Raw genomic sequence first — 22,100 nt, 5'->3', positions numbered from 1 at the left:
GACATTGCTTCTGCTCTGCAGTGTTTTTGTATATACTGTACAGTATCAACCAAGGTTAATGCCTTTAGCTACATTCCCTTCAGTAGCTGTTTCTGCAAGCAGCAGGTGCTTTACTCTTCAGGCTGCACTAATGAAAAACAACCGCACTGCTTCCAAATAGATCCAGACACAGAAGGAAAGAGGGGTGGTCTGTTGCTCCATTAGGGTTGTTATCTGTTAAAAAGTTACGACTTACATAGAATGATTTATTTCACTTTAAATCCCACGGCTGACTTTTCTTGTTTTGTTTTTCCATTTCCCCCCAGCTTTTTGCCAAACTCTTTTTTAAGGGGGCACTCACAGTGGCCTAAATTCCTTCTTGATGCAATGAGAGAGAAACTTACAATAACTGATTGCCCACAAGTAGAGGGCCGCAAAAACTGTGATCTACTAGTTATCACATGGATTTAGCATACATATATATATATATATATATATCCTGTATATGTGTGTGTGTATATATATATATATATATATATATATATATATATATATATCCTGTATATTTATATTATTATTTATTATATCGGATCTCATTTTAGAGGGGCTCTGGAACATTCACTAAATAAATGAAGAAAAAAAAACAATACAAGAACACAGTATTATATGACAGAACAATGCAAAAACAAACAAACAACAATCCAACAAAAAACAAGAGTAAAAGTATATAATAAACAATAATCAGTCTCCAAATAGAGAGAGAGGTAATTCATGCACAACTAAAGACATTGGTAGTCTGCTTTAGGATGAAAAAACAGAACATCTTATATTATTTTTAGCATCTTTTATTGCATTTATTTTTATATTTTCTAAAACTAAAACTTTGTTTTATTCTTATTGACCTTTTTTGTATACACATTTTGTTCTGGCCGTTTTGCTGTCCTACACCTTTCTCTGTTTAGCATGTTTGCTGATGTTTAGTTTTATTATTCGTCCACTTGGATAAATTAATGAACTGATTAGATTGTGGTAGTCAAAAGTCACTGTGACCTCAGAAAAGGTGTATGGCCATAACTGAAGAATTCATCAGCTAGTTATGACAAATGTTTACGGAAGTGTCCGACAAAATGATGAAGAGATAACATTTTATATCTAAAAGGCCAAAGGACAACTTCACTGTGACATCATAATGTCCTGCAAAAACGTTTTTCTGGCCATTACTCAATGCCATATCTCAGGAACAGAAGGGGAGACATTTGTTCAGATACTGAATCGTTGACATGATCTGTCTACTTAGAATTAGCCAATAAACAAATTTTAGTCGAACGTGCGTTATGTGAAAGAAAATTGACATTTTAATTTAAATTTGAACAGTAAACAATAACATTGTTGAGCCTGATAGTTTATGTTGCTATGGGAAACAACATAAACTTTCAGAGAAACAGTAGCTCATTAAACAGTAGATTTCTCCAGATAAAGCATCCATAAGGGCATCATGTATCATTGTTGTGGGCAGTGGCGAGTTGGCACATTTGAACAGGTATGCAGTGGGTTGATATCCTGCAACACACACGCAAACACACACGCAAACACGCACACACACACACACACACACACACACACACACACACACACTTCTACTCAAAGATGTAGCCCTTGGTTTAACGTTTAACGTCTTTACATCATCCTGACTATGATTTTGTCTTGCAGAAATTGGCTGCCGGGGTAAACCAGTTTGCCTACACCTGTATTCAGGACCATCCCATTTGGACCAACCAGCAGTTCTGGGAAGCCACTTTCTACAGCGAGGTCCAGGGTCAGATCCGAGCCCTTTATCTTCACACTCCCGAGGTGAAAGACACCATCACTGCCAGGCTAAAGGTAAGACCAGAAATATGACTAATAAGGGTAAATATTGTGTGACAACTCATATAAAATCTGTTTAACGCCATCATTTTTATCCCCCATTAGAACTGAAATGATCAACCAATAGTGCATTAATAAAAATAGGCACTGTTTCAAGCAGGTGTGCCAAAATTACCTAATTCAGCTTTTTAATTGCTGCTGTTGTTTGTATTATGTGATTGAAAACTGAATATCTTTGGGTTTTGGACAAAACAAGATTTTTTAAAAACTTAAGCTTAGGCTTTAATAAATTAATATTATTATTTACTTGTGAAATATAGATTAGTTTTCCAGATATAAAAAGCGTGAAAGGTAAAATACTCCTCTGTTTGAATTGTTTGCCACTTTGCAGAGTTTTAAGGGTTGATGCCTAAAGGAAATTCTGTCAAACTCAAACCGTTTGCTCTGACCTCTCCAGGATGTGGGCCGCGAACCTGCAGCAGCCAGAGATGAGGAGCAGACAGCAATGGACCTGGCGGCAGAGCAGTTACGTTTGTGGCCCGGCCTGAGCAAGGAGAAGCAGCATGAGCTGGTGAAGAATGAGGAGAGCACTGTGTTCAGCCAGGCCATCCACTACGCCAGCCTCATGGTTTACCTGCTAGTTCCTTTGGACACCAGCAAGATCAAGCTGCTTCGCAATGCCCCTGTCGCCGACTGGGAGAGCGGCAGCAACAGCATCGTCACAAACAGGTCAGCAGAACAACAGAATGATGAGAGGAGAGTAATGAACTGTTGTTTAACACATATTTACTGCCCACTAGGATCAAACACTGACCAGACAAGAACATATCTTTGGCTTGTTCAGTATTTGTCAGGTAGAGCAATCTTATCTGGAGGAAACCCCGAAGTAAGGTTTTATGATTTGGGAGTATGTGTACCTCTCTTAATAAGGTGATGATAAGTTTGTGGGCGGATGTGGCGTAACACACAGCCTACATGATACCTTCCTGCTTAGCCAAATGGAACACAGTACCTCTCCTGTTTCCAGCCCACATCCATCCTGTGGGCTTAGATAGCTACTGAACAAAATACAGTGAGGCCCATTCTGTTGGGAAGTTTAAAACCCTCAGGGCATCTTTAATGGGGCTACACTGTACTCACCCAAACAAAACAAAGTAGCAGTGGAAGTGATTTCCCGTGCTCTGCAGCAACTGTGGAGTGAAATAAATCCAGGAAGATCCCCCATGTATGTCTTTTCTTAGAAGTAGAGGGCATGGAGCCAAAAACATATTCTTTCGAATCTCAGGCTTTGTTACCAAATTGTCGGAAAAACAAAATGTCAAAGCTGGAGTGAGGAACACCTGGACTGGGATGCTCCACCATTTCTTCTTCTACACACTCACACACAAAAACAGGCCTCCATTTATTTTGGCATGCAGTTACAATAACTATTGCACCTTCACATATATATTGTTTTTTTGTTGAGCTTCCAGTGGGCTTACCTTACTTCAGTCTTATGACAAAATTACCTGGCGACGTTGATTTTGGCATGCTCACTACAAGTTAAGACAGAGAGAGAGAGACGCTGTGCTGCTGCCAGAGGAGCCGCTGACTGACTTTGCACTGAGCAGCGAGTTACTAAAAGAGTCTGAAAAGCCCAGGGCTAAAATAAAACATTTGGGATGCCAACACCTAACAACGCCACTGATTCCACGCTGAAGTTGTTTCCCACCTCCACCACGGAGCCGCCAGCAATTTTGCTGTCAGCTGTGCTTGTTGTTACTGTGCGTAACGGTATGACGTTATTATGTGAGCAAGTTGTAATAATGCCATTATCACGATAAAACATTTTTTATTTATCATATTAAAGATTATAGCGGTATTATTGTGAAATGATATGGCGCACCCACATTGGCTTGTTGGCCCTTATTTTGTTGTTATTTCTGAAACAGAAAGACCGCAGCCAAGAATTTGTTTGTGTGGAAATTTTCTCATTTTTTTTCTTCCATTTTTGCCCGGACTTGTTTGTTTCTCACAGAGGACATTTGGATTTCATCACTAAATGTGAATCTAGAGGGAATGTTGCATCAGCGTCTCATGTGAAACAGTCATTTTGGCTAATAGAGTCCGAGCAATGGATCCAGGCATCAACACTTGGCTCATGCCAGGCTACAAATCACTCTCCCTTTCACTGCTCTTTATCACAGTGCATCCTCAAATCCATTTCTGTCAGCACACTGCTCTCAGCTCTCAGATCATATCTCCCCTGGGACATGCTGGCGTGACCCCTCTCATTCTTACTGTCTCATCATGTGTGTTTTACAGCATTGCCGGCAGCGTTGCAGAGAGCTTTGACACAGAAAGTGGGTTTGAAGACTCGGAGAACAGCGATGTGGCCAACTCTGTGGTCAGGTTCGTTGCTCGCTTCATCGACAAGGTGTGCACAGAGAGCGGAGTAACCCAGGAACACATCAAGAGCCTTCACAGCATGATTCCAGGTACAGTGCTCACGGTGTCCATTCACACTCTGCCACTGTCCTAATTCCCTCAGCATTACACAGAGTAACCTTTACATGTGTGTGTTCTTAACTCCAACAGAGGCCTCTGAGCTGATTAACTCCTGACATATTCAATGGCCTTAAATCTGTAAATACACACACTGGTTGTAAGACTGTGTGGAAGTACATGTGTTTCTCTGTACCAGCTCTGAGTGTGCACTTGTGTGTGTACATATGGTGGCTGACCCTGAACTTGTGACCCACAGGCATCGTAGCTATGCAGATGGAAGCTCTGGAGGCGGTTCACAGAGAGAGCAGGAGGTTACCTCCCATTCAGAAGGTGAGTGTTGTTCTATTCTTGGCTGCTGGGACTTCAGCTGTATGTACAGTGTGTATACAATTATATAGCAGGTTTCGACTTTTTATCACCTAGACCAGGGGTGTCAAACTCATTGTAGTTCCTGGGCCACATACAGCTTGGTTTTACCCTATTACATGTATGACTGAATGTGCTCATTCGAATATAGCATAATGAAGGGCTGAATGGCTTGAATACAGTTCAGTTTGGTTTTTTTTTAAATAATAAAGATTTCTTTGTTTCCCTGACACAAAGGGGAGATAGATAACAACAAAAAACAAAACAAAATCATCTGTGTCAACTGTTGGCCATTTGAAACATCAGTCACCATACTGACAAAATTTCACAATCTGTACATCCCATTATTAACAGAGATATAACAATATCTCTGAATGTTTCCCTTTCTTGTAGTATGGAGAAATGCAAGTACATTGTGAAAATGTTTGTCATCTATTTACAATATAGATGATAAACAGCCTGAGATGTCCTGAAAAAAAGTGCAATTTTCATAATGTCTCCACATGGTTTTTCCACATTCACTCAGTCTACTACTCACTGTTATCACATGTGCAATTTTCCATTCATTCCCATTCCTGTGTGCTAATGCTGGCATCACAGCACCATAATAAAGTGAAAGCTATTGAGGAAGCAGGATAAGTATTCCCCTGCCTTAAAATGAATTTACACATCAAAAGTTTTGGCAGTGCCTTATCAATAGAGTTTTAATAAAGAAGTCTGATGCAGATTCTTTTGTACTAACACTGCTGATTGACAATATTTTTACAACGTTCAATATATGTAAATATGACAATAAGTATTTATTGTTTTTCAGAGAAATGTAGTTTGGTCAGGATGGAAAGCCTCTGAAGCAGCATTTTACATGAAGTTACCTTTTAACTTGCTCCTGAAACCTGGTACCTCTTAGCCTTCACAAGTGCTTCAGTACAGAGATAAAGCCCTGACACACCAAGTCGACAGTTGGTCATCATTCAATGTCAGGCCGTTGGCAAATGTCTGTTGATCTTGTTTTGCGGTGTGTCCAGCACTGTTGGCACTATACGGCCCTTGTAGGCTGTTTTTTCTGCGTGATGAATCAGCGGCTGACCCAGCAAAGCCCATCAGTGAGAAAAAATCACCCTGATTGGCAGTTCAGCTCTGTGTATGAGAAGAGATGAAGAATCAAACAAACCACATAAGTCAAGAGAGTGTGAGTCGCTAGCACACAATAAATGTTCTTTGCTTTTTCAACATCGGGTTGTGTTGTTAGTGTGCTAACTGGCTGAATCCGTCCTGTCAGTCTTCTTTTTTTTCCCTTTTGGATAATGATTACAGACGGACGCCGTTTGCTGGTGTGGAGGGTTTTTTCCTCTCATGGAGGTGCAGAATATGTGTGCTGGTTGGCATTGGTTGTAGACTTTGTGATGTGTACAAGTGCAACATTTTGGTGAACACACAGGAGGCGTGAGATGATGCACCATTCTGCCTTGGCTACAACTAGTTTGATATCGGTTTAGTGTGTCTGGGCGTTTAGGTGCGCAAAGTCATCCAGTGGGCCGAACTGGACCCTTTGGTGGGCTGGCTCTGGCTGGCAGGCTGTGTGTCTGACACCCCTGATCTAGACCAATGAGCCTCAAACTGTTACAAGTTAAATGTCACCAGCTTCAGAGTATGCAGAGTGCAGATCACATCTAATGTTCCAATCATCATTGCACTTTCAGATTTCACCAGTTGGTGTTTTGGGCTCCACTGAGCTATATGTCCGCCAGCTCTCAGTAATTCCTCTCACAAACGCTCACACACACAGACAAACATCATGCCAGTACTGCCTTGGGAGCAACCTGGAGACCGTGGTGAGCAGTCTGGGCAGATCGTCTGCTGTACTTTGTGGCTAACCTCTCACACATTTATGTGTTGGACAAAGCTTCATCCCTGGCCTGCTAGGTGCAAGCAGCATGCCAAAAAATACTAAAAAGTGTGTAAACAGCACTGACTCTGGATTCAGAACAGGTTGCAATAGTAGTAGTAATGGTAGCAATGACACTAAGAACAAAAACAAAATAATAAGACGCAGAGCTCGCAGCGTTAATGAGGTGCAGAGGGACTCTTCTCTGTCTCGCTGTCCACTCAAGGACGGATTCAAGAACTTCTCATTATGTCCAGGCCAGACCTCAACTCCCCCATGTTGGCTGGGACGTTAATGGGAAATGCTGTGAATGATCTAATGTCCCTCCTCCTTCATATTTGTGATAGTGGAACAACTGAGTGTTTCTCTACTGGCTTTAGGCCTGAGGGAGCTGAAACAACACTTGACTGTTGTTAGTTACAGTTCATACAGTGCAAAAAGTTGCTCATAAGGGGTTTGCATTTGGTTAATAATTACTTCTGTTAGCAAAACGCTGAAATGCGGTCAACACCCTAGTATTTCGTGTTATATGAAGTGTGTCATAATACATTTCCGATTTCTCAATTCTTGGTTCTTATTTCCTATTTTCTTTTTTTAAGAAGTGCTGTTAACTTCTTCTGTTAACAGAAGCCAACTCCAAACCCACGCAGAAAATGAAAAGTACTAAAAGAGATACTTCCTGTCTAAAATGCAACTTCTTAACCCGATTAGTGTCGATAATGTAAGCAAATGACTAATGTTTAACTTCTTCTATTAGTTACACAAACTTTTTCTCTTGAAATGATTAAACTAAGTAGAATATAGTTAGTAAGTGTACATATGCACCCTTTTGAATTAAAGCTTTGTAGCATTCTATTTTTTATGTCATTGTTTTGTTGTTGTTTCTTTCATACATTTGAGTTTGATGCACAGAGTTGCACTGTAAATTCTTCCCCTCTGGGAAAAAATAATAAGAATTAGGAAACTGATCAGGGTAATAAGTCTTATTGTACAAATAAGAACGTATTACCCTAGTGTGTCCTGTGTAATTAAATTTAAAAGGCATATAAGAAAAAACAGTAGGTCCTAAAGGCCGACCGATCAGTTGGTTTGCAGAAGGCATTTTATGAACTATCAGTATTGGCGGAAATTGGCTCTGATTGTAGTTGATGGATATGCAGCCTCCAGCAGTCATTCGAGAATTTACATCACCAACTGTAGCTGAAGAGTGGACAGTTGTGCTAAGTGGAGCAAAGAGGTCTCTTTTTTTGTGTGACTGTGTCTCAGTGTATTGTTCTTTGTTTTAATATGTATTTTCATGTTTTTTTTTGCCTTGTCTGCAGCAGGGGGGCCAGCCCTATGAGGGCAAAACTCTGAAGTCCAATTAAAAGTCCTAATTTCCAATAATAAGCGTTTCATCACAGTCTAGCTATATAACAGAGTGTGACAATTTTGTTTTTTGTATTTTGTGAATCATAGGAAAAGTATTTTGAGTATTTTAAAAACACAGAGTTCATCAGTTATAGGCTTTTCCCACTCTAAACTACTTTTATAATATTGGTCTCAAAGATTTACAATCGGTCAACTTCTAGCGAGTCCTCATTTCAATAAATTGGATAAACGGAACAGTTTTAACTCGAAAATCAGATCATGAGTTTAGCTTGGAGGGTTATAAAATTGGAGTGTATGAATTTGTTCTTGTTTGCAAGTTTGTTTATTAGATCATTATCTAATGCTTAGTGTGTGTTTTGTGTGTGTGTTCGTTTGATGATGACGTGCATGTGAAGCTAAATATGCCCAACGCTGTCATGTGGTGCTGTGATTGAACATTATAATGATCAATTGATTTCCTGGCTTTTTAGAATGTGATTCTCTGACGTAAATTCTTTTGCTGAATCCCTCTTTTAGAGCACTTTACAATCAATAAAAAAAATTATTTCCAGATGTTTCTGTCCATCCCTGTGTCTAATGTCTTATTTCTTGTTTTTCTAACAGCCTAAGATTCTACGTCCAGCGCTGCTTCCTGGAGAAGAGTTGGTATCAGAGGGGTTGCGGGTGCTTCTGGATCCTGACGGCAGGGAGGAGGCCACCGGGGGCCTCCTAGGGGGTCCACACATCCTGCCAGCAGAGGGAGCCCTCTTCCTCACCACATACCGCATAATTTTTAAAGGCACCCCCCATGATCCACTCGGTAAATACTGCGCCACAGCAACACTAGCTTTTAAGCCTTGACTAAATTCAAATATGGCTTTATATTTTACTATTCATGGTAATTTTCAGTGTTTCTATAGTAAACATGCTTTTATATGAATAGCAATATATTTTCAATTTACATAAAATGACATTTTTTTCTTTCACAGCATTTTTAGTCATTTTGTCATCACATAATATAATAATTATCCACTTATAAAGGGGTCTCACATATTGAAACCATTCCATATTTTCTGCTCAAATAACAGCCGACTTTATTATAGTAAACCACACTCATCGTCACTGTAATGATCTTTCTAAACCACTGATTCCCAAACTATGCTAAGTGCACCTCTGGTAGTATTTAAGCTCCCTCTAGTGGTACTCGTAGGAATGTCCAAAATATTTTAAAAAATGAAAGAAAAGAAAGCAAAACAGAACAATGGCGGTAACACAAACAGGGAAAGAAATTACACATTATTTACTACATAAGTTAAAGGGTATTGACATGTGACACAGTGCCACAGTTACCTGTTAGACCACTAACCATTCACTTTAATTCACTTAAATTTTTAACTTTTAATTTAACAGCTAACGACTGGTTTCCAGATTTTATGAGTCCCACTCTGCTTGACATAGTGTATAGTGTGTAATGTGAGAACCTCATTTTTTCATAGTGATACACAGTGTAAAAATTTTGACAACCACTGATTGAAACCATTAAAGTTATTGGTAGGCGGGTGGCACCGTTATGAAAACCCCGGTTGACATCTGGCTGGGGACCTTCGTTTCATGTTGTTCCTGTCCTCTTCCTTCCTTTTCTGTCATCTCTGAAATGTAAACTATCCAACAAATGCATAAAAATGACAACCAAAAAAACACAAAAAAACGAAAGTTATAAGGTGATCCGGTGTCTTGTGTCTGTAAGACACCAAGGATCTGAGTGACATGATGCTGATGTCTGTTACCGTGTGTGTCCAGTGGGGGAGCAGGCTGTGATCAGAGGTTTCCCAGTGTCCACGCTGACCAAAGAGAAGAAGATCAGCATCCAGAACCAGCTGCAGCAGAACATGCAGGAAGGCCTGCAGCTCCGCTCTGCATCGTTTCAGGTAATCACTGAAACACACTCATGTTAGTTGGAAACAAGTTAACAAAGATCTTAAAGGAATGGGTGGCTATGTTGCAGGGTTGTAATTAATGTGATGCGATAAATGAGATTTTTGACTTAAGACAAAAATATCTTGTTGCATCGCAGTGTTGATGTAGCATCTTCTGTGGTTTAGTTTCTAAAACAATATTATATTAACTAAATGTCTTTTATTAAATCACGGGGCCTCCTAGAGGATTCACAGACTACTATTACAAGCAGTAACACTTGTGTTAAATTACAATTCTCAATGTAGTAGATCTTTTAAAAACCCTACTGTCTTGTGTTTCATAGCATAACCTTGATTCTTACAATCAAAGAGAAAAGTTATTTTCAGCCAAGCATGTGTTTTTAGTCTTTGGATGCACTGCTATAAAAGTTTTTATGGTTCATTGCTGTCTTTGACTAACATTGCTATGAAAGTGGCCGTGTTCTTGGATTGTAGGTTACTTGGCCCATGTGGACATCTCTTAAGAGTTGAAATAAAATCTCTGAGTGTGAGTGTTTGTTGTGGAAACCATACTTGGGTTGCTTAGCCAGTGTTGCGTTTAGATGTGCAAGCTGTAGTTCTGCATGCTTTAGCAAATGTTTGGCGGTAAAACAGAGGAATCTTAGCACTGATAAAGAGACAGCTCTGACTCACTGAGATGCTCCCTACATTTAAAGTTTGTTTCAACTCATGTAGCTTGAGTTGTTAAATAATCAGTTTTACTAACATCTCTTTCAGCTGATAAAGGTGGCTTTTGATGAGGAGGTCAGCTCAGAGATGGTGGAGATCTTCAGAAAGCACCTCCAGAGGATCCGCTACCCACAATCCATCTTCAGCTCTTTTGCTTTTGCAGCAGGACAAACAACACCTCAGCTAATCCTTCCAAAACAAAAGGAGAGGAACACTGGTTTCAGGTTTGTGGTGCAGCCTTGGAGGAACAAACAAGTGTTGTAAAGTTCATGTAAACAAATTTGCCAAACTGTGTAAATTAGTATAAATAGAGAGATAGCAGTTTGTTTCTGCCCTGGACATTTTTTTAAAAGTCTCCTGTTTTTATGCTGAAATTGCACACAGTCAATGATGTTGTCTGCCCTGCATGCCTCACAGAACGCTGTCCAAAACTATAGTCAAAGGGGCAAAGAGGGCCGGAAAGATCACCATGGGCCGTGGCAGCCAGTCCACACTAAAGAAGAATGATAGAGGCAGCAGGATGACTTGGCATGAAGATGACGACATTTCAAGTGAGAGGAATGAAATGTGCATGTGATGGTGTGTTGAGAGAAGGGGGAAAAACAAAGTAATTCACCTTTGCCTGTGTTTGTTTTAGTATCAGATGATGGCGAGCCACCACCCAGCAGCACTTTGCGAGCATCAGAGAAGTCCACCATGGAGCAGCTGGTGGAGCAGTCCTGTTTCCGCGACTACCAGCGTCTGGGCCTGGGCACCATCACCGCCAGCTCGTCTCGCTCCAAGTCAGGCGAGCAATTCAGGATCACAGCAGTGAACAGACTTTACTCCCTCTGCCGCAGGTACACGCCTCACCACCTGGATGCCCGCCTGTTGTTATTTGTAACTAAAAAATCATTTTTTTGATATTGCCCTGTTAAAATCTCAAAATAATTGGTAACATCTATTTCTTATAAACAATATACTGATTGCCTCTCACATTGAGGTCACACAGATGGGGGTAATGGAGCAATCAATGCTCATATTTTGTTTGTGACTGGGATGCTCAGCGCAGAGGATCCACTGTCTGCTGGCTATTTGTCATTGTATTGTGGACGACATAGAGAAAGTGCATTTTTAATGAAAATTGGCCATTTAACCTACATTTCACAGCATTGCTGAAACTGATCAAAGGCATTGCATATGAGGCTCAATGTAGTTTATGCAAAAAGGTTTTTCAAACATGGTAAGATGGGAATCAAGGGAGTGGAACCCCACTTGCAGAATAAAAAACACAAATTTGTCCAGAAAATCCACCAAAAACATCAGGTAATTCCCAAAAAAGTCATGTTTAATGTTTCAATTTAAATTTTGGGCAAAACTGTCTCTAAACTTTAATAGTTGTTATCAATTCCTGATTTTTCTTCTTTAATTTTTCTTATAGTAAATTTGGTCTTAACTTGCTGCTGCTGCTGCTGCTGCTGCTGCTGCTGCTGCTGCTGCTGCTGCTGACTGGCATCAAACAAGTCTAAAAAAGCCTTAAATCAAACCTGACTTAAGCTGTTGAAATGCTGTAATACAGCTTGTGAGACTTTACCTGTCATGGATAAATTATGGACCTACGTAGATACTCATAATAAGATTTACAATCATTTTTTATTTTTATTTCTATATTGCCATTTCTTTAAAAAAAAAACCAAACATATTAGTTTTAAGGATTTGTTGCCCCACAGGAAGGTTTGTAAGCCTTGATATCTCAAAAGGCCACTGGGGAGTTGTACTTAACCAACGGACAAATATTTAATTCATATATAGAGACAACAAGATCTTAATTCAGACCATTATACAAAATCACATGTGCTGTGACTACGACAGTCATCATTCCACTCAGATCATTGCTGTAAATTCAGTGACAGACCATTTATTCAGTGTATGAACTCGGTGTATGAACAAATTGCTTTGCAGTTGTTTGTTACAGGTAGGCAATCTTTTTCTTAACTCTTGTATGTTTTAAGATTTCTACTCCATTTCTCTCCTTTAGTTACCCGGGGCTGTTGGTGGTTCCTCAGGCAGTACAGGACAGCAGTTTGCACAAAGTGGCCCGCTGCTACAGACACAACCGCCTGCCTGTCGTGTGTTGGAAACATCCGCGCACTAAAGCTGTGCTGCTCCGCTCAGGAGGCTTCCACGGCAAAAGTGTGGTGGGACTGTTCAAGTCGCAGAACCCCTCTTCAACAGGTGTGAATTCACAGCAGCTTTGAGTGCTCATTTAATAGGCACAATTATTTTACTTTTTGTAGTTTTAAAAGAGTTTACTTCAGTTAACTGATGGGCAGGAATAACATTTGAGCATTTTTTTGTTTGTGAAATTGGCGCTAATATTAACTCTTTGAAGGATTTATGGCACTTGTTTGGCTTTGCCTCTGAGAAAAAAAAACTCAAACTCAATTAAAAAAAAAAACCTTTTGATGGTTAGTTTATAAAACACTTGACTCATTCAGAGTAGTTAGTCAAGTGTCTAAATCAAGTGTTGTGTTCTGCCTTTAGCTCCTGCCTCATCCTCAGATTCGTCCAGTAGTCTCGAACAAGAGAAGTACCTGCAAGCCATCCTCGACTCCATCCCTGTCTACTTTAAAATGAACGGAAACAACACCCTGTCCAACCGCTCCCTCATCGGTCTCTCACCAGGTACACGGATCAAATTGTCGAGATTGTGTTTTGAATGTTCAGTTTGGTTATGCTAAATACCTCAGTTCTCTTTGCTAGTCAACTGTTTTGATATGCATCAGGCAAAGTTTGGACATTTATAGATTATAGACCCTTCTTATGTAAAACCACACACATTGATGTGTTGTATTGTTCTGAAACAAGACAGTTTAACTTCTGTGAAAAGCTCAAGTTTAAGTGAAACATTAATTATGGCTCACTTCCACATTTAGGTGTCCTTTTAAAGGCCTTTACCATGTTTTTTGATGTAGATGTTTTTTTATTTTTTATTTTTTAACTTTTGTGTTTGTTATGAGCGGTTTCACACAGAATGCAAATATTACATTTTCATAAAGCAACGTGAGTTAAAAAAAAAATCAACCGATCACAATTTGCAGAACAGACGTCTGCACAGCGGCCGACCTGTTGCAACTGTTGTAAATTTGCATCGCTGCTGGTATGAATAGTTTTAATGAATATATTTATAGGCGAGTGATTTGCATTTTTTAGTCAGTTATTCATTACACCCTGGCTGTGTAAAGGCATAAAACATGCATGCACAGTAGCGTAACTCTGAAACCAGAACACCTGAATGGACTGCAGCCATTAGTGTTATGAATTAGTCCTGTATTTGACAAGTCAAAGTGTTGGGCATGAGAGAGGTCTGTTCAACCAAACAGGGCAGAATACTCTGTTGCCCTGAGCAGAGCTTCTCAGGCTACACACATGCATTGCCTTCTTCACCAGGATCAATGATTGTTTATAAAGATGGATGACACTTGTCCACTTCCCCCCAGTGTACAAGGATGAAGCCAAATTATCCTGAATAGGGCCACTGCCATCATACACTAGTGAGGTCATTTGAGCCAGAGTCTTCGCATCAGTGATCTCCACACTACACCTATCTGACCAATCACCAGCTGCACCAGTGACTTCCATATGACTCACACACAGCTTTACCCTGGCCAGAATTAAGCCTAACTAACTGATGGAGTCCACAGGCAGTAAGTGCATGTGAGGCTTAACTTTGGGATCATTAGTTCCCTCGAACCAAAGCTACGTCACCTGATGCTGCTACCTGACCTGAATTCGCTGTGCAATGGCCTCCGCTCTGCCGTGGGAAAAAACTGAGTTTGTTTGCAAGGGACAAGAGGCCACACAGAGTTCATTTCTTCTGATAAAGAGAAAAACTGCAGAGTTGCACTCGTTATTTTTGTTAACTGGAGCTCTGTTTTTTCTCCGCCATCAGGCAATCACTGTCTTCCCTTTTGTGTTTGTTCTGCTCCGCAGCTATTTTTCACCTACTTATCTTTCTCTGTGTGTGTGTGTGTGTGTGTGTGTGTGTGTGTGTGTGTGTGTGTGTGTGTGTGTGTGTGTGTGTGTGTGTGTGTGTGTGTGTTTATGACACAGAGAGAAAGAGACTGTGTGGGAGAAATACTGTATCTGATATTTGGCAACATTTGGAAGGAAATTTGTACAATAAAAGGTTATGTAAGAATCACAGGACAACCTGGGGTCACTGCCCAGCCCATTCATCTCCTTTGACTTCTACCCCCCCTCACCCCCCCCACCCCCTCTCGTCCTCAACATACTTCACCACATACAGTACACTGTGCTGGACTGAGGCTGTGTCCAGCATGTTCACATACATGCACACACACATTTGCTCACTCCACCATCATGTTTCTCTTGTTTAAAATTCTCCGATCAGATTATGGACTCTAAATAGGAAAACTGGATTTAGCTCAATTGTTCTGTGTCACGATGAGTTCAAGCTGAGCCAAAAGGCAAAACTAATCACTGCAATCAGCTTCAATTTCTTATTTAGATGAAGGGAGAGCACATTTTTCATCTTGTCTTGTTTACGATTTGGTGTGTACACTGTACTACAAAAAAACCCTTCCTGAATCTGTCACCTCATCTGCTACTTGTTTGAATGTCCTTTTGTGTGAATGTTTTGTCTTCAGGCAGTGACAGGAGGACGTCCAGGATACCAAAGATGGCTCCTGTCCATCTAGACCTCCCATTCTCAAACAGCTTTACCAGAGGAGGTGAGTGTTGTTTCCTACTCAACACATCCGCATGTGTCCTCCCACTCTCAGCTGAAATATGAAACACCAGAGTCTCATCTTTTGCTCATATTTTGGAGGATAACAGTAGTTTATGGGGGTTGTTTTGCCAGCGCTTTTGTTTTTTCCAGATGTTCTGATGCTCTCTCTTTTGTCCACGTGGAGCACATGTTCTCTCATGTTTCTCTTGTTAAACACATTTGATCTCACATTTAAGAAATATGAGAGAATGTGTCACCATGTGGTAATGAGCCAAAATCACACTCTGGAAGACAAAATTCTGCAGCTTCATTACAGATAAAGAGGAATTTGTTTCTCATTCAGATAGTATTGAGGCAGCATTCGTATTTTAAAAGATGATTAATGTAATTTTAGAAAGCACCATACATTTATGAGCCATATCCAAGAGGCAAACAATCTTGTAAGATACAGTTCACTCCCAAATCAAAAGTTCGTCTTTTCCCTCGTACTTGTAGTGTTATTTATCAGTGTAGATTGTGACTTGCTGAGTGTTGGAGATATCGACCATAGAGGTGTAAAAATACATTTGAAAACTCAACAATGTAGACTGATGAAAAGCACTACATATAAAAGAAACATACGTATTTTTGATTGTAGTGTGAACTGTCCCTTTAATGTTCAAAATAAATTGTGAATCATAACAGTGCCATATATATTTCAATGTATCTATAATTAGCTTGATCTACAATAAATGCTGACTTAAAGTATTTGTGAAAATATTGGAATCATACAGTAGAAGAACTTTAAGGCCTTCGGGAGTAATATAAAGTATGATAAAATAATACACTCTGAATTTACTAAAAACAGTCAGTGGTCAAGTATTCTCAGTCATTTTCTCAGAGGCAAAGAACACTATAAACAGAAACTGAAAATAATTTTAATTTTAGTCCTCAAAGTGAAGATATTAGGTAGAAATATGTACAAATACACTTTGTTAAAAATATCAGTTCATTTTGTGAAGTTCAAGGATTGAATTCTCATAACAGGAACTCACTGCCACGTGAACCTTTTAGTTACCATGACCTGTAGTGTTTCTGGCAAATTACTATTACTGTAAATGTAATCTCACAGATTAAAACTTAATTTGCCATTAAAGTGACACATCATGATGAGTGTGTAAACTGGAATCTGAACTCTTCTGAGGAAACCGTACGGAGTGTTTTGTCTCAGCCAAACGTTGTGCTTGGTGTCAGCGCATGTCTGAGGTGTTAGTCAGATGCATGCCAAAGGAAAACAGAGTTCTTAATCTGACTCAGCACTAATAAGGATGACACATCACTTCTGATTGTTTATAAGACCAGAGTTTCCGTCCGATGTTTGATCCACTCACTATCTAGTGATTATTCCTGGATTAAGGTGCAGGATTAACACTCACATATTCTTTGCCTTCTTGGAAGCAGGAGTTACATTATATTTTGATTCAGATTTCCTAAGAAAGTGGAGCAGATGTAGTCATCTGTTTTTTCTGGGATTGCCAGGGTCAGAAAATATGTCACACTGTAGAGATCTTTTTTTTTTTTCAAAACATTTTTTTATCTGATGACAACAGCTCTTCGATAGACTGTCTGTTACTGAGGACATTGTAATGTCCTTATTCGATCATATTTTTAATGCTGGGGGAGGCATTAAACAAACTCTATTGGAAATGAAAAGAGATGTAGTGACATAATAAGATCTCCACAGAAAGGGGTGCAGCAGGCAGGGATGATGATGATGATGATGTGAGGATCATGTGGCTGATGTGATAAATTTACTAAGAAATCATAAAAATGTCGGGGAGTGCAGTTTACTGTAACACAAATTTAATTTTATGCTGTTTTGGACCCCAGGAAGACTAGCTTGTCGCTTAGGCTTCAGCCAATGGGGATCTTTATAAACAATCAATAAACAATAAAGCACAACTACTAAACACTTCTTAATCATATAATGATATATAGAAAATGACAATATAGAAATTAGTGAAGTATTCTTAGTTCGTTAGTATTCTTTCTAAAGCCCTATTAACATGGGGCTATTATTCCTGGGGGACATCTAGTAATTTCTAATAATTGCATCTATGATCTTGATTTGACCGCAAAGTACCTGCCGTATTATGTTAAACACAGGGGTTATGTGATAATAGTAGTTCATTGTGAATCTACATCTCTGGGATTTGGGGTCATATTTTGTTTTTTGTTTTCTTTGTGCTTCTTTGAATCGAGAATTGCATAGACTGTGTTGGCATTTATAAATGACAGTTTTGACAGCATTTTGGGTCTGGAGGCTCATGTTGCTACACAGCATGAAGACCCGTTATTTTGAAAAATGATAAGATGCATGACAGGTGACAACATGAGGCAGTATAATTCTGTTTGTTTAACCCACATTTTTAAAAAAAGACAGTGATGCAGTGTAGTGTTTCTGTGATATGCAAAGTGGAGTTACAAATGAAATGTACACAACATATCTGGAGAATAATGTCAGTAAATACAAGCAAAACGTGGACTTTGCTTATCCCAAACAAATACACCGTACAAAGCACAGACGACGGGGGTTCATGTCTAAATTACTTTGTACATGATGTCCTCTAGCGTACTAGTCCCATGCGAATAGGGTTCAAGAATTGATTTTTAGTCACTCCATCTGTTTTCAGAAGTTCAGGTAATTCAGTGTAGCTCTCTAGTTCAGTGCTGAGTCTTTCTCACTGAGATTTCTGTAAAATAAAATTAAATTTACATTTGATTTTCCCCATCACAGTCCTAGTTATGGTTTATGTAAATCCTGTTTGCGATATTTCTATGTATACTCCACCAAGTTTTCTATGCAAAACAAGTGTCTGCAAATTGCGATAACTGTAGTGAATCCAATGAAATACACAGTCAGCCTCTGTTAACATGTTTCCACCTACATGCAAACTGTGAGTCCAGTCTGGTGCACCTGTTACAGATACAGACGTTTCTGGACCAGAACGTGTCACATCTGTTCCAAATAAACTAGCACCAACGACTTTGTCTTCACACCATCAATCATAACCATGAACAAACATATTCATGCATGCTATGACAATCATTCTCTTGATCATGAAAGAACAAAGACTTTCTTACTCCGTCACTTTATGTGGACCAGTCCAATCTTTGGCCCTCAACAGTAACTTTTCATTTGCACGTTTTTGTGGTTAGCAGAGCAGGTGGTGTTATCAATATGATGTTGACATGATTTATTTTTTCCATGCCCTTCTCCCTGCCCTCATCTTCTCTATCTCTCTCCCAACTGTACAAACAACCAGTGCTTGAGTACAGAGATAAACTATTCACTCATTCAAACCAAAAACCTGCCAGTAAGGAGCGAATCCAACATCAAGGTATAGTCAAACTGTCTCTTTCCCCGCCAGTCCTTCTAAAGCGCTTCTTATATTTCTAACGCATCCTCCAAGCCTCATCCTTTTTCCTCTCTCTAACCTACATATGCTCACTAACCAGGTCACTGCACGTTGCTGCAAACCCCTTACAAAGACCTTCTTGGACATAGTACTAATCATGGCTGACTTTGTGGCTGCTCCTCTGGGAGCTGTGGTCTCTCTCAAACCAGTGTGGCTGCTCTAATGTGGCCTGTTCTATTGTTAATGTGTTGGCTCAGCAGGCTAACTGTGGTCAGTTACGAGCCGGGTCCAGACTTAGGAGGAAAGGAAATTGTTTGTCATGGCAGACCAGTCATGAATCACACAAAATGAGCCCCCTGTGATCCTGCAGCATAATGAAGCCAGTCTTGAAAATTCTGTAAATGTGACTCAAAAAAAAAAGAAGGATTCAGAAATCACATAAATGCTGTTTTTGTTGCCTGTTTATCTCTTTGTCATATCAGGTCTAAACTGCAGTTGTGTTAGTCTTGGTAGTACGTGTAGTATCAGGTGTAAACTAGGGATGGGAATCAAGAACCATTTCAAGTCGAGAACTGGTTCCAAATTGTCTGATCTATGGGGATCGTATGACTGAGCTCATTGGTTCCTCTTATCGATGTCAGCATGTTTTTCTGACAGTTGCGCGTTGCAAAACAGCTATGTCAAACTCATACACCTACGCTGCTGGAAACTTGCAGCAAGGAGTTATGGTGGAGACAGAGAAACTGTCCAAAGTGGGGCATCATTTCACGAAAAAGATGACACTAGTGCTGGTCAAGTTCAAGGGAGATTAGATCAGCACCAACCATCAAGACACAACAAGTACGCAAAACAACATCAGATACACAAACATGTAGAAAATCCACATTTCAAGTGAAACACAGGATACTTCAACCACTTCAACAGAGTCAGAGGCTGGATCATTTCAGACATTGCACATAAAGCGCATCAAGTCAAATAAAGTGCAATTCAGTTGGTAAAATAAATAATAATGAATACTCAGGCTAAGATAGATCACAGAAAAATAAATAATTAAAGGTTAGGGTATTAAGCCAGGACGTAATGTAGAAATCTATCTACCCCACAGAAAGTACACAGACTGCCAGATTAGATGAGCAAATTAAGTTTTTCAATGGCAACAGGAATAAAAGAAGCTCTGGCATGTTTTGTTTTGGTTCGAAGAAGGAGATTAAACTCAGCGAAGGTTGGGACAGGTCAGGATTTGTTGGGCTTTACTTATGACCCGTGTATTATAGATATCCTGCAGCTGACTGCTGCACCCCAGTCACCTGGCCTGCCACTTTGACCAGCTTTGCCAGCCTGTTTTTACTAGATAAAGTAAGGCTGCTTGTAATATCTGTTAAAAAAAAAAAAAAAAAAAAGGATAGAAACAGGAGTGATATACTGAAACATCTTTCTGCACAACATAAGCTTAAATTTCAATAATGCCATGTGTTTGACATTACACACAAGTGCCAACGCTTCCCAACAAAGGAGCACATCTGTTACTGAAAGGTAAATATCCTGTTATGATAACATTAGCACCACATTGGCAAGCACTGCGGATTTTTTTCTTTGATTAGGAAAACCTAAATGAAAATTAATGCTGTAGGTTCCCGTGGATGCCAAAAAGCATGAAATTCATGAATCTAAAAATAGGCGCTTCATTTGTGTTGAAATGTCTTAAGTTGTTCTTTCAAAAGTGTTAAAAAAATAAGACATGGGATACAGGATTCTATGATTAGTTTTTTTTCTGACATTGTATTGTAAAATCTTATAATAATTGGTAGCATCTATTTTTTAAAGATAATTTACCAAATGCATCTCTCATTAAACTCACGCATATCAGGGTGACAAAATATTTTTGTTTCCCTCCGTTATGCTTAGAGCAGAGGATCCGCTAGTTGCTAGCTTGCTGTAATTGTACCCCGGGTGACATGAGGAAGTGGAGATTCAACAAAAATTGGCTATTTAAACTAGATTTCACACCATGGCTGAAAACGGTACAATGCAAAACATAAGAGGCTTTGTGCATTTAATGCAAAAAGTTTTTCAAACTCTGCACCATGGTTATTAAGGCAGCTTAATTTCACATGCAAAGTGGGAAACACAGAATCGCCAAGAGAAACCACCAACACACACTTGGTTTTACCTTGCTCTTTTCTTCCCCTGTATCTTCCATGCAACAAAAAAGTCATGTTTTATGTAAAGTTTTCCCTAACCATAAGTGTTTTTTTCCCTTCCATTTTGGTTACAAGTGGCATTAAAAAAGTCCTAAGAAGTCGTACAAACAGGGTTCCCATGGTCATGGAAAACCTGGAAAAGTCATGGAATTTAACAGTATCATTTTCCAGGGCTGGAAAAGTCATGACATTAGTAAAAAATAATTGAAAGTTTTGAAAAAGTCAACAAATTTTGTTGTGGCCATGAAATTGATAGTTACAGTAATATTTCAGGGATAACCTTTCACATAAGGTAACACAACAGCAACTTTATTTTCTGTAAGTTAGTAAGACATTACGTAGCTCTAATATGTGTCGACTTCGGAAATAGTCGCATTGAAAGACATGCCATGTCAAGTATATCATTAAACACTCCAGTTAGATTTCTGTCTGACTTTAATGAGGCTCTTGTATAACTGCCCTGATTGCCGAAGCCGACATTAGCAGCAGTTTGACAGCCGAACAAATGCAGCTCAGAAGGGCTGAAAGTGATTACTTTGAAAAATCATGTCCCTCCTGATAGTGATTCAAGCTGTTTGGAAGGTATTGCATGCTGGTTTTCGGAGAAATGTTCTCCTAGACTTGTTGACTTGCAAAGAAATTCCAGCAACTTCTGCTTCTAATATCTCAACATACCCGACTTGCAGAGGCAACTGCTTTGTTGGTGGACTGAAAGAATGAAAGCCTTTACATAATCCCTGTTGTACTGCTCTGCATGTGAATGTTGTCCACATGTCCTGTGTTGTTCATCACTCAGTCTTAGTTTGTTTGACAGCATGTGTACATCAATTGCATTTGAACAGTCCAGCTCCTGTGTGTGTGTGTGTGTGTGTGTGTGTGTGTGTAAGCAATTTTAATAACTTTTGTTTGTATCTGTGTGTTTGCAGGCGTGTGGGCTAGCCTGCGCTCCAGCAGCAGACTCAGCCATCATCCATTGACAGCAGACGTGGGTGCCAGACTAGCAGGGAAGGATCTGGCGCCTCCTGCAGGTAGCAGCAGTCTGCAGGCGCAGCTCCTGAAACAGCAAGCTGCCCTCTACGTCTTTGGGGAAAAGTCTCATTTAAGGGTGAGAATTTTTTAAAAAGCCACTTTCTGGGAGCCAAGAGGTAATTTTTATTTAAATTGTGGTAAATCTTCAGTCAGTCTAATTAC

The 22,100-nt window shown here is 39.7% G+C and overlaps 1 protein-coding gene across 3 annotated transcripts in view; it reads left to right on the top strand.

Annotated features, from left to right (window-relative positions):
- The window catches only part of sbf2 (SET binding factor 2), a 127,767-nt gene that overhangs the window by 87,234 nt on the left and 18,433 nt on the right, over window positions 1–22,100 (top strand). For 2 of the 3 annotated variants that reach the window (XM_088077483.1, XM_042486090.2), the window contains exons 18-31: window positions 1,690–1,860; window positions 2,303–2,574; window positions 4,150–4,322; window positions 4,589–4,662; window positions 8,558–8,753; window positions 9,734–9,861; window positions 10,627–10,802; window positions 10,996–11,129; window positions 11,216–11,417; window positions 12,596–12,792; window positions 13,102–13,242; window positions 15,228–15,311; window positions 18,616–18,690; window positions 21,836–22,014. In XM_088077483.1, coding sequence (XP_087933609.1) covers window positions 1,690–1,860; window positions 2,303–2,574; window positions 4,150–4,322; window positions 4,589–4,662; window positions 8,558–8,753; window positions 9,734–9,861; window positions 10,627–10,802; window positions 10,996–11,129; window positions 11,216–11,417; window positions 12,596–12,792; window positions 13,102–13,242; window positions 15,228–15,311; window positions 18,616–18,690; window positions 21,836–22,014 — 2,202 coding nt within the window. The remainder of the gene's footprint in view (window positions 1–1,689; window positions 1,861–2,302; window positions 2,575–4,149; window positions 4,323–4,588; window positions 4,663–8,557; window positions 8,754–9,733; window positions 9,862–10,626; window positions 10,803–10,995; window positions 11,130–11,215; window positions 11,418–12,595; window positions 12,793–13,101; window positions 13,243–15,227; window positions 15,312–18,615; window positions 18,691–21,835; window positions 22,015–22,100) is intronic. The other variant, XM_042486169.2, reaches the window with a different exon arrangement.

Source organism: Plectropomus leopardus, chromosome 1, assembly GCF_026936395.1.
Source record: "Plectropomus leopardus strain MGB_pleo_1.0 chromosome 1, ASM2693639v1, whole genome shotgun sequence".
NCBI lineage: Eukaryota > Metazoa > Chordata > Actinopteri > Perciformes > Serranidae > Plectropomus > Plectropomus leopardus.
This window is presented reverse-complemented; position numbering and strand designations above follow the sequence as displayed.